The sequence below is a fragment of the Motacilla alba genome, chromosome 3 (assembly GCF_015832195.1).
Source record: "Motacilla alba alba isolate MOTALB_02 chromosome 3, Motacilla_alba_V1.0_pri, whole genome shotgun sequence".
In the NCBI taxonomy this organism is placed as follows: Eukaryota; Metazoa; Chordata; class Aves; order Passeriformes; family Motacillidae; genus Motacilla; species Motacilla alba.
Window position 1 is genome coordinate 105,604,348 of NC_052018.1, and position 11,524 is coordinate 105,615,871.

The following is an 11,524-nucleotide window of genomic DNA, read 5'->3' on the forward strand; positions in this document are numbered from 1 at the left end:
ACCTGCAGTGCAGCACAGCTGTGTACCCTGCTGGGGCCTGCAGCTCTGCCTGGGACAGGTAAATCAGGAGTAAGCTGTAGGTAGATGTGTGTGATGCTGTTGTTTGCTCAGGGTTTGTGTGGGTCCAGGCCATGCCCATTGCTGTCATGGGAACATTGCTCTTGGTTTCTGCAAACCTTCACTGCCAGGCTGCTTCGAGTGCCTCTGGGCTGCTGTGCTGGAGCCCTGTCACTGGGAAGGTTTTGGAAACATACCTGCACCCAACACTAGACTGAATTTAAAAATGCAGGAGAAAAAGAAATCTTCTCCTTATGGCTCCAAAACCAGTTTGCACAGCTGAGCTTTGACTGGCTACATGCATGGTCATGTGTCACTGCTGTGAGTCCCAGTTGTCACAGCCGTTCATACACGAGGGGAATGCTCTGTTGAAATGCAAAAAAATAAAAAAAAAAATACTGTAAAGTTGAATTGAAGGCTGTTTCTCTCCTAGAGGGTCATTACAGGGTCACTGAAGCTGTATTTCAGTTCTGGTTGTAACAGGGTTATTTTAATCCAACTGTGCTATAAAATTGTCTGTGTTTAACATGCAGCGATGTGTCACTGGACTGTGACCCTCCCTCTACCTTCCCTTTCTCATGTGAGTAGTCTCCCTGGGATCAGTAAGGAATGACCCCTGGTGCTTCAGACAATAACTTTCAATTTTTTCTTTAGGAGCATCCTTCATCCTAACGTTGCAGCCTCCTCGCATAAACTGGAGGGAAAAAAAGTGAAGTGGGCGACCTGGAGTGTCAAGATCCTGCTTTGTTAGCTCCTTAGAGTACTAGAGGTTTAGTCTTGTGTGAGGAAAAGTGTTGGTCTGCTTTGTGGCATGAGGGTAGAGGTGCTGGAAGCTGTATGGAAAGCCAGGCTGTGAGTTTGGTTTCGTGTCTGTCCATCCCTTTGTGTTTGGAGATGTTAGTGTAAGAAGGGTGCCATGGTCCCAGGTGGGATCGGATATTGGAACCAGGACAGTGTGGAATCCATAGGGGAGTTGAAAAATGACTTGTTAAAGTAGGGTCTGTCATATTATTTCATAGGAGAGTTGAAAGCTGTGTTTTATAGTGTGATGAACAGAGCACTACTTTAGAACAAAAACAAACCCCAAAGCAAGACCAAGCAGCACAATGGACAGGGGAACAGAAGCAGTTGCTCTGGGTGCTGTGCCTGTCCAGTCAGAGCCTGTCCCTCATCCCAGTGCTGGAGAAGGTGCCCAGGGAGCTGGAGCAGGAGCAGAGGCTCTGTAACACTGGCAGGGATTGCACCCACAGCTCCACTCTCCAGCTGGAATGGGTTGCACCCAACTAATCTGGGCCTCTCACCCTGTTTCACAGTGATTTGCTCAGCAGCAGCTTCTCTGCTGCTGCTTTTGCCCCCACTTCTTTCCTCTTTCTCCATTTGGTCCAGCAGTGGGGATGAATTTTCCTGCTAAGATTTGAATTGTTGCTCGAAATGAGGGGTTTTTGTCTCTCTAAAGCAAGCTCAGGTTTCCTTTTGTTTCCTGTGTTTTTAACCTGCTGCGTTGTGCCGCTTATAACTACCGCTAATAACCGCCGTTGATTTTCCTTTGAACCCCCTTCCTGCATCACGTGCACACCACTTCCAGGAGGTTTGGTCCAAAATTGCCAGCATCCCTGGCATGTGCTTATTTTATTTTTAGAACAAAGAACGATGAAAGATTTGCTTTGTGGAGAGATTTTCTGCAAGGAATTACATGGACGTTGCGGACTGAGGTCCCGAAAAACAATCATCTTTAGAGCACAGTGTTAAACAAATGAGTCTTTTTTTTGTGCACCCACCCATTCCCTCCTTCCCCTGATGCCTGTATGTTGTCTGCTCAGTCGCTGTGAAGGAGGTTAAACACTTTAGCATTAAACATGATTGTTCTCTTTGCAGAACGAACCTCTGTAGGTTTATAGCAGCCTTGCAGCCCCGGTGTACTAACCCCAGAGCACACGTGCTAGAGCCAGTGCTGCACTTGGCTTTCCTTTCTTTCTCAAAACACAGCAGTAACTCATCCCTCAGCCCCTCAGTTCCTTTGTGTATGGTCAGGGGAAGGAGCCTCCATGGTTTAGCTACAACCAGCATGCTCAGACTCTGCATCTCAGTTTGTCATGTGGGGAAAAAGCAGGAGCTCAGTATTTTGTACTACAAAGTAGGTTGTTTATTGACATAAAAAAACAAAAAAAAGAAGGGGGGAAGCTAAGCAAGAGAGGGCAATAGAATCCCACAAATAATTTAAGAGACTGTTCCAAGCCTTTAGGTATAAATGCTCATGGTGCAGCAGTAGAAGAAGGGAGAAGTTAAAAAGGGCTTTTTCAATTGGTAACATCTCTGATTCTCTTTTGCTGGTGTTTGTGAGAGATCTGGGAACAGATGAGAGATTTTAATTCTTATTTGCTGCACATTAAAAATCAGCCCTTTCTGGCACCCTGGGAGAATGAAAAGCCAAGGGTTGTCTGTAAGATCAAAGGGGCCTGTCAGAGCAATGATTCCAAGGATCTTTGTAAGACTGGATTTGGTAGCAGGTTGGTAAAATTTATCTGATGAAGTCTGACCTGTATAAAATCTGTTTCTTACAAAACCTCCATTTAATTACCCATTTTAAAACACAGATAGAGACAGGGTAGTACCAAGGTTCTCTTGAGAGTACCCTTGTGGTGGTAGAATCTTTGTTTGAATTTGAAATTTTCATTAACACCCTAGTTTAAAGAAGCACTGCAGTTGCAACTGTTGTTTTATATTTGGCTACTTCTTAGTGTGAGGATGGGGAATAATTAAATATAAATAGGAATAAACAAGCAGTAATTGCAGAGGAGGGGCTGTAGAGGGTAAGGAAAGTAATTCTTAGAGCTACCTGTATTTCTTTCACATTGTGCATCTGTGAAGGTTCCCTGATCCTAATCCCAGTTAATGGTATTGGCTTAGTAGTGCAAATCACACTCTATTGATGAGCAGGATGAGGTCTCATATTTAGCCAGAGCTGAAATGACACACATGAGCAGGTCCCTCTGGGCTAGGAAGCCTGCTCATACACAGAGAGAGGGGCTAAATAACCTGAGAGGTCTTCTCCCTTAAGGTCAGCTGTAGGTTAACAGAAGCAGAAATAAAATCTCCCAGAACTCACTTCAAAGTACTCTGTCACCTTCTTTTAAAGACAACTTGTGTTTGAGGAACTGCCATACCCAAGTAGGGAAGTTGTGGTTTATCTCCTCAGTGAAGGACCACTGATTAATTTAGAAAATCACACTGGAACTCTCAGGATTCAAAACAGGAGCAATAATCAAAATACGTAGAAAACCAGTGGCATGTGCTCTGGTCTTCTTTGTGCAGGCTGGAAACAGGAGGCTGCTTCTCACTTTGGCTCAGCTAGTGTAGGTTTGGAGGGATGCTGTTAACACCTTTGGAATTTCATAAGTAATTGCTATACAGATTGATCCACCATTTATTAACTCTGCAAGCATTAGGGATTAACCTGGATATTGTATCAACTTACACAATCATGGCACGGACGATGGCATCAAATAGAAATTGTAATGAGATCCTCGGAAGCTTGTGTTCAGAAAGAAGGCGTTATGCAGCGTAACTTGAATATGTCTACAGCAGCTTAATTAGGCTTGCAAGCCATCCCTTCAGGGAAATTCTGGAATTATTCCATGTATTCTTTCAGTTGCCTGCATATGTCCATGTAATTCAGCACTTCACTGCCGCGTTGCGCGCGCTGCCGGTCTCTGCACTAAACTGCAGAATGTTATTTTGCAATTTTTGCTGACTTGCTGCCCAGATACTCAGCCCTGGTAAGGTCGGGGGTTTCGTGTGTTTTGGGGCCTCGCAGCACAGAATTGCAAGGTTGAGGCAGCAGTGGCTAAGTGACCGTGTCGTGTGTGTGTGTGTGCATTTCAGAACCTTCGGCCCCAGGAGAGCCGGACGGTGTTCAGCGGCTCCGTCAGCATCCCGTCGATCACCAAATCCCGCACGGAGCCGGGACGCTCCATGAGCGCGAGCAGCGGCCTAGCAGCACGTAAGCACACAGAGCTCTGTGGTTCTGGGGGCTGGGCACAAGTGTTTCAGGGAAAGGGCTGCCTGCAGTTGCTGGATGAGGATTTTCTGAAGTGATGGCTGACTGTGTTGCTGCCAAGGGCCAGCAGAGCATTTTAGTCTTGCTTTCAAAGGAGCACGTGAATAAGCAGGTAGTGCTTTTGAGAGTCCCACATTTGTAATTCGTCAGGTTTTTTTATAATTGATGTTAGAATTCAAATTACATTCTTAGCCCTGGGACTGCTTTGCTCCTGCTCAGGTGTTTTAAATCAGTGACAAGTTGTTCACGAGCTCCACGGTTATTAGTTTTGTTGCTGAGCTGTGTGTAGCTCTTGACGCCTCTCTTGCCACTATTGCAAAGGTAAAGCAGTAGAGAACTGGCTGCTGGAATGGAAGAGGCCAGTGGAATCAGGCAGCCACCACAGCTGTTCCTGCAACTGCCACCTTTGTGAACTGGGTGAAGTGTTCTTACGCTGACAAGTGTAAGGTGGCCAAGGGACAATCTGACTGGACAATCCACGAGAACTGCAGCAGCCAAGATAAAAGCCCACGCAGCCTGCAAGCCATGAGTTTGGCACCTTGGAAAGCTGAGCTAGCCAGCGAAACAGCTGAACCAGTTCCTGGTGTGTCGAGTGGGGTCTGTGAGACACTTTGATTCTCTCTTGTAGGATCGTCGGCCCAGAACGGCAGCGCTTTGCGCAGGGAATTCTCGGGAGGGAGCTACGGAGCAAAGCGCCAGCCCATGGCATCGCCCTCAGACGGGTCCCTGTCCTCGGGGGGCCTGGACCAGGGCAGCGATGCTCCCACAAGGGACTACGAGCGAGAGGTGAGTGGCTGCAGCAGGAGGAGAAACCTTACAGGTGTGGGTAAAGGAGGTGAGGCACTTCAGTCCTCTCACGGGCTTGGCTACAAGTTTGGGAGTTGTTGACAGTGGAAAGATGGATTTCCTGTATTTCAAGCTACAAAAGGCTTTGGTCAAAGTATCAGCTCTGGTGCTGGTATTTAAGATTCAGAAAAAGCTCTGTGCGTTCCTCACCTGCAGATGTGTGGGTAGTGAGGCTCCCCCAAATACAGGCCCAGTAGAGTAACAGCTTGATTGTGGCATATCACAGCTTGAAGTGCTGATATTCCTTTTGGCCTTTATGTGCAAAGATTCATGAGCTATCTTAGCAACCACTTCACAGGAGACACTTTGTACTCAGAAGTTAACAAGGTAATTTAAGAATTATAATTTCATCTGGAGCAGGAAATGGATTTCATAATTTCTATTCTGTGCAGTCGAGACTGTCATTATGATAGGACTGAAATCCTGCCCAGTGCTAAACTCAGTCCCTCCAGCCAAGAGTGTTTTACATGGGAGGGTTCAATCTGAAGCTGGCCTGAAAAACTTCCCCAACCCGTTTTCTTACCAAGGAGTGTGAAAGTAAGAGATCACACAGGCTTTTCATGGTACTGGATATATCCTGCCAGTGGAAGCTGAAAGGCAGCTGTCAGCCCAAATTCAGGCTCAGAGATGCATTCTGCTGCGCTCTGGAAGACCCAAGTAACTCAATAGGATGTTTGAACTGATACCCTGGGGCTGACATAGAAGATGGAGCTGTGATGAAGCCACAAAGATTTCTCATTTTAGTGCAAGAGCATCTTGATCATAATCTGTGAAAATGCAGGAGCTGTCGTAGCTTCACACTCCGCTGGCCTGAAGCTGCACACCCTGCTGGCCAAGCAGCCCTTGGCAGCACACAGACTGCCAGAATCCCACTGGTGCTGTGTCCTTATGTCAGTATCACTTCATGCCGGCTGAAAGCAGAGTGACCTGACCCCTAAATCTCAGGTCTCCTTGGAAATTGTGAGCAAAAAAGATCCCTTGGACGCAAGCAAAATCCACAGAGGCCTTTGAATCCAGCCACTGTTGCTGAGATGCTCTCAGTGACCCCAAACTCGCCATCCTGTTCCTTACTGGTGTTCTTGTGTGTCTCTGGGCTGCAGGACTCTGACTCTCCGAGACACTCGACAGCATCGAACAGCTCCAACCTCAGCAGCCCTCCCAGCCCAGTTTCTCCTCACAAGACCAAGAGCCTCTCCCTGGAGAGCTCTGACCACGTGAGTTGGGACTCATGAACTGCTTCAGCATTCAGATTTGGCATCACATCAGCTTGCTGTCCCCATGGCTGTCCCCTTCACTTGCTCCAGTTCTCACCTTCATCCTCCTAAGCCTCCCCATTCCCTGTCGGAAAAGGATCTGGGAGCGGGGTACAGAGGAAGGTAAAAGCTGGTCGCCTTCAGCACCGTTCAGCATTGCCTCACCTCCCCAGATCTGACAGCAGCAAATGAGCAAAGCTAGGGTGTTGGTAAATATCAGATGCTGTAGATTTGTATTAGTATTGGTTTCATTTTTGTGGTTACAGCTGCTTCATTTTTAAAGACATATTTATCCCACTCCCACTTCCCAAAAGGTAGCATAAGTAGACCAGACCAGTGTCAACAAGAGAAAATTCAGAGGGATTTTGTTTTCGTACAAAGCTCATTGTACTGTACAAAAGTAGCACAGAGACCCCTTCCCCACCATGGGGAATGATCAGTATGTCAGAGGCACATAAAAGCTTTCAGCCACCACGTTTGAATGTCAATCTGATTGTCGCCAGCAAATCCTTATTGATTAAAATGATGCATATTTTACTACAGTACAGAGTTTAAATAAATACGCAGATGTTAGAGTAAAATACGTATGTATATATTCAAAGAAAAAAAGCATTGTGTATGCAGCAGAAGATGGATGCTTATTTAAGAGAGCCTTTAATTTAAGATTTGTGTTGTCCCTGTTTTCATGCTCGGTGATTGACAGACTCGGAGGCCTGGCTAAAACCTCCCGCAGGACAGAGATTCCACTGCCGGGACAGCCCCCGCAGTGCTCTCACAACACTTCTCTCCTTCTGGCCGTAGCAGAACTGAAGCTGTAATTCCTGTTTTCCTCACAGTCCCCATCCTTTTCAGAATCTACAACGGTTGGCAGCAAGGCCCTGTCCCAACAGCCACAGGCTGCCCTGGCTCCGTGCGTGCCCCCTGTGAGCTGGAGCCCCGCAGCAGCTGCAGGAGAGGTCCTTCAGGCAGCAGGGGAGTTCAGTGCAGCTGGATTCAGCAGGAAATCTGTTTCCCTGGGTCAGCCTTTGAGCAGGTTTAACTCAGAAGGGAGCAGTCTTCCACACCTCCTTGCCCATCCCTAAGCAGCAAACTCTTACTGTCCTTACCAAATACTGGTTGCTAATACACATCAGCCAAACGAGTGCCCTTAGCCCAAAGCTGGCCCTGGCTGGCTTTGCTGTCACTGTAGCAACAAAGAACCTTGAAGACTGACCTCACACTGTTCACATTGTGGTAGTCAGAGATGCCTGGTGACCCACAACTGCTGCACTGGCAAGGTTGGTTTTCCTCTGCCCCCTACCTGTGCTGTGGGTTTGTGCAATTTGCAGTTGTCTCTCTGTGCTCACCTGCTGTTTGGTTCCAAAAGCAGGGCAGGTTGCAGGGCAGGAAGTATTGCAGTGGAAGGCAGAGCCCGCTGAAGCTGGAAAAATAAATAAAAAGCTGAAGTGGTCACCCGGTCGGCAGAATAAATGAAAAACTGATATGCAGATGTATGGTAAGAGGAAGATGTCTCTTCTCTTTAGTTAGCAAGGCAGATTGTGCTTTTCATTTGGGATGAGCCTCTCTTCCCAGTAGTGTTGTTGCTGACTTCATACTATGACCATACTCAAACACATAAGGGCTTTTTGTATTTAGAATATTGGGGTTTGTGTTGTGGGTTTTGGAAACTTGTTATGGCTCTCATTAAACCATTCTGTGTTCTTGCAGTCAGCAGTTATGTAGAGTTTCACCCACACAGAGGTGTTTGGAGTTTTGCAGTTTCTGTCTTCCCTAATAGAAGTTGTAGGTAAGTTCAAACCATGTACAGTAATTTCCAGGTATGATCTAAATGTGACATAGGGAACAAGACACAGATCATCTAATCCATTTAATCGTGCTGGGTCTCCTAGGTAAGATTTCTCTTTCACTCTGAATCAAGAGGCTTATCCAAGTTTAAGTTCATTCAGTGTTATTTTGGGACAGGAATTCAAGAAATTATTGTAGAAACCATCATATCAAGAGCCTGTCTCTCTCCTGTTCGGGTATTTCAGAGTAGCAAGCTGGTTGTGTTGTTTGTTTTCACTTCAAACCTACTACTTTTGCAAGCCTGGCATTTGAAATTAAAAGCTTTAGCAAACAGCAAAGCATCTGAAAGTAATTCCTCCCAGAAAAGTTTATGTATTTCTGAGGGACAGATAGGCAGGGCGTTATTGGCATTATTGAAATTCCACATCAGCTTCTTTTGAAAGGCTGCATATTGCTTCAAGTATAGCCACTGCTTTTTCCCCACAATTCCCTTGTTTTGGTGAAGCATGTCCACACACTTTTCAAAGCCTTTGCAGACTAGTTTTGTATTTACTGTATGTTGTATTTAAATAATAATCTTCTTTTGATGTTGAGAGAAGGCATTTAAACAGTAGTCATTAAAGACAGAGCAGCCTGCACGGCAGTCCCCTGAGAGAGGGTCACAGGATCGTTTTCCATGGACTTTATTTTTCTGCAGCTGTGCCAAAGCTCTATCTGAAAATGGAACCTGAGGAGCCACCACACAGCAAACAATTAAATTGAGTAAACCTCTGTGTTTGCTCTGTTCCAGTGCCTGCAATCTATTGATACCAACCCCTGGCATTTTCAGGCAGAGCATAGGTCAGCTGTGTTCCAACACTAAGCTCAGAGGATGAGAGCTCCACAGGCCCACACTGTTTGTACACTACAATGTCCAAGCCTCAGCAGTCTTCTCTAGGATTTATTTAATCATTAGTTTGGTCCTGTGCATTTTTACGTGTCTGTTCAGAAGAGAAACAGCAACTGTTCTCTCAGTTGAAAAGCAAATGACCGCATCACTTATTTGAAAAGAGAAAAATTGTCCTAGGGCTTAAATAGTTTTATGTATTTGGGGACCATTTGGTTACAGACTCAATTTGAAACCACACTCATCTCTTGTTGTTGGTATGCATACTGCAGCTGAGCTTTCTAAAGACTCATCGGGCTAGGAAAAGTAACTTGGTCATTTGAACTGTAAGACTCTTGACTGGTATCTCCAAGGCAGTTGTCTCCTGAGGTTTGATGTTTGCTCCTTTGCACTGTAGCACTGCTTCAACTTCACAGGTCGAGGGCTGCATTTTGTTCTGGGAGCTTAAAAATCCCCCCCCGAATTCCTGAGCGTGGCACATGTCCTCTGCACACAGGGTGTGCATCTAGCTGGGTTTTTTCCTTTTGGCTGAGACTGAAGGTGTTCGTTTGCATTTTTGACAGTGCTTGAACAGATGGGTTGTTGGGGTTTTGCCTTTTTTTTTTTTTTTTTCTCTCTTTTGATGGCAACAAGGATCTGAACAGATTCAGGCAGCTACTGAGGATTCCAGGTTATAGGATGGAATAGGTTTGGTAAATAGTTTTCCTCCTGCACGTGTGCACACACAGGTATGTGGCTTCCTCCCACATTTCATAAACCCAAAAGCAGGGCTACAGTACTCTCTTCTCTCTTGCCTTTGGCCTGTAGAAGACAGCTGGTGGTTTCAAAAAAACATTCCTGAGACTGTGGTGAAGTAGTTGCTTCTTTTCCCCTCCATTAAGTGCTGTGGCTTGTTATGAATGTGCATTTTGCCCACTGAAATGAGTTTCAGAACTGAGTCAGGAATGTTCTCTCTTTGATTTGATTCTGATAAGTCACAACCCAGGTGTGTTATTCTCAGGTACATGGCAGAGGGAAGTTAAGGGTCTTGCCATACCAAAAAACTCCAAAAAAGCTTAGTTTATTTATAGAAATGTAGTTTAACTGCACCTAACTGGTTCACAGTGGGTCAGCCCTTCCAAACAGCACAGTTGGGTTATTAACACAGATTCTGGCCCTGTGTTGTATTGCGTGGCCAGACCCTGAATGACAGGACAAGCATGCTCTTGGAACTTTTCCAAAACCTTGGAAAAAGGTTTTCTTTTATGAATGCTGTTTAATTTTAAATGAATGCATTAAGGGTAAAACTTACTGCAGTGCAAGTACCCACAGCTCCTGAGCCTTAGTTTGAGAATCAAAGTGGCACGTAGCAATTCCTGCTGTGGGTTCTTTTGTGAACACGAGTCCCTTCCGTGGAGGAAGCGGGACAACTTTTCTGCACTAACACAAAGTGCGAGCACCCTTCTGTGCACTTTGTGTTCACAGTTGATTTGATAAACACCCCCAGAGGCCGCTCTGCTGCAGGCTTTCCAGTCTGAATTCCAGCTCCTCTCATTCCAGCTGCAGCTCAGTACAACCTATTTTCATTCTCCATTTGAGACAGTCATCTACAGGGAAGAAATCCACAAACAAACCAGTGTTGCTATACCTGCCTTTTTATGTATGACAGTTTCATATCATTTATTTTTAAAATATGTTTTTTAGGTTTTTCATTGTAATATTATTGTACAGTTTTGCATGGCATAGATGTAATCACTTTTTTGTTTTAGAGTATAAAAGCTGACAAGTGTGCGTGTGGGGGAAAAATTCTGCTTTTTTGCCTCTTCTCACTCTTTTGTTTAATGCCCTCAATGTTGTAGGGGACATTGTAAGAGATTCTCTGCTACAGAACAATGATGTAGATTCTTTTGCACAGAAATATTTAAGGTGGAACAGTCAACAATGTAAAAATGACTTACCACCAATATTTTATGTTGGTAACACACTTAATATTAACCTACTTTGATGTACTGCAATAAAACAGGGAACTGTTAGAAATGTAGATGTTCTGTCTTTTTTCCCACCTGCCCCCATTAAGCTTTGAGGAGGAAATGGAAACGGTGCTCTTGAAGATACAACACGCTGGTTCTAACACCTTTGCACAAGTGCACAGTGGGAAGGAGTATGTGAGAAAATCCATTTCCCTTTAACAGCTTTCAGAAAAAAACAACCAGATCCTTTTGAAAATACAAAATGAAAGTCGCTGGATACTTTGCTCTATTGAACTACAGTTTTCCTGACCTTTTTCTTGGGTCAGCTGTGCTGTGATGACCTAAGAAATAGGTAGTGATGGAGTTGTAGTCAGTGGTTTTGGTGTTCCTCCTTCATTTGTAGTTACTCATCAAGTATTTCAGCTGTCTTCGTGTTAGAGCCTGGATTGTTAGTTAGTTCTGAGCTACCAGCATCATATTGGCCTTAATGCACTTTTAAGTACATTTTGGAATACTGTGAAGTTTTGCATGTGCCCTGACCCTTTCCTGTCATCCCCCTGTCCCTCACAAGTCAGCCTGGAATTTTTCCCGTGCCAGTGTGTTGGTACATCTTCCTCTTCGTTCATTCCCTGTTGGTGTAATGTTGGAAATGGCATCATTGGGCCTGGGGCAGTTTAGATTAGATATTAGG

The 11,524-nt window shown here is 45.2% G+C and overlaps 1 protein-coding gene across 10 annotated transcripts in view; it reads left to right on the forward strand.

The window, feature by feature from the left end:
• CDC42BPA (CDC42 binding protein kinase alpha) overlaps positions 1-10,904 on the forward strand; it is a 182,526-nt gene extending 171,622 nt beyond the window's left edge. For 9 of the 10 annotated variants that reach the window (XM_038132509.1, XM_038132508.1, XM_038132515.1 and 6 more), the window contains 3 exons: positions 3,940-4,057; positions 4,743-4,900; positions 6,061-10,904. In XM_038132509.1, coding sequence (XP_037988437.1) covers positions 3,940-4,057; positions 4,743-4,900; positions 6,061-6,192 — 408 coding nt within the window. In that variant the 3' untranslated portion in view covers positions 6,193-10,904. The remainder of the gene's footprint in view (positions 1-3,939; positions 4,058-4,742; positions 4,901-6,060) is intronic. The other variant, XM_038132514.1, reaches the window with a different exon arrangement.
• Positions 10,905-11,524: the final 620 nt, after the last annotated feature.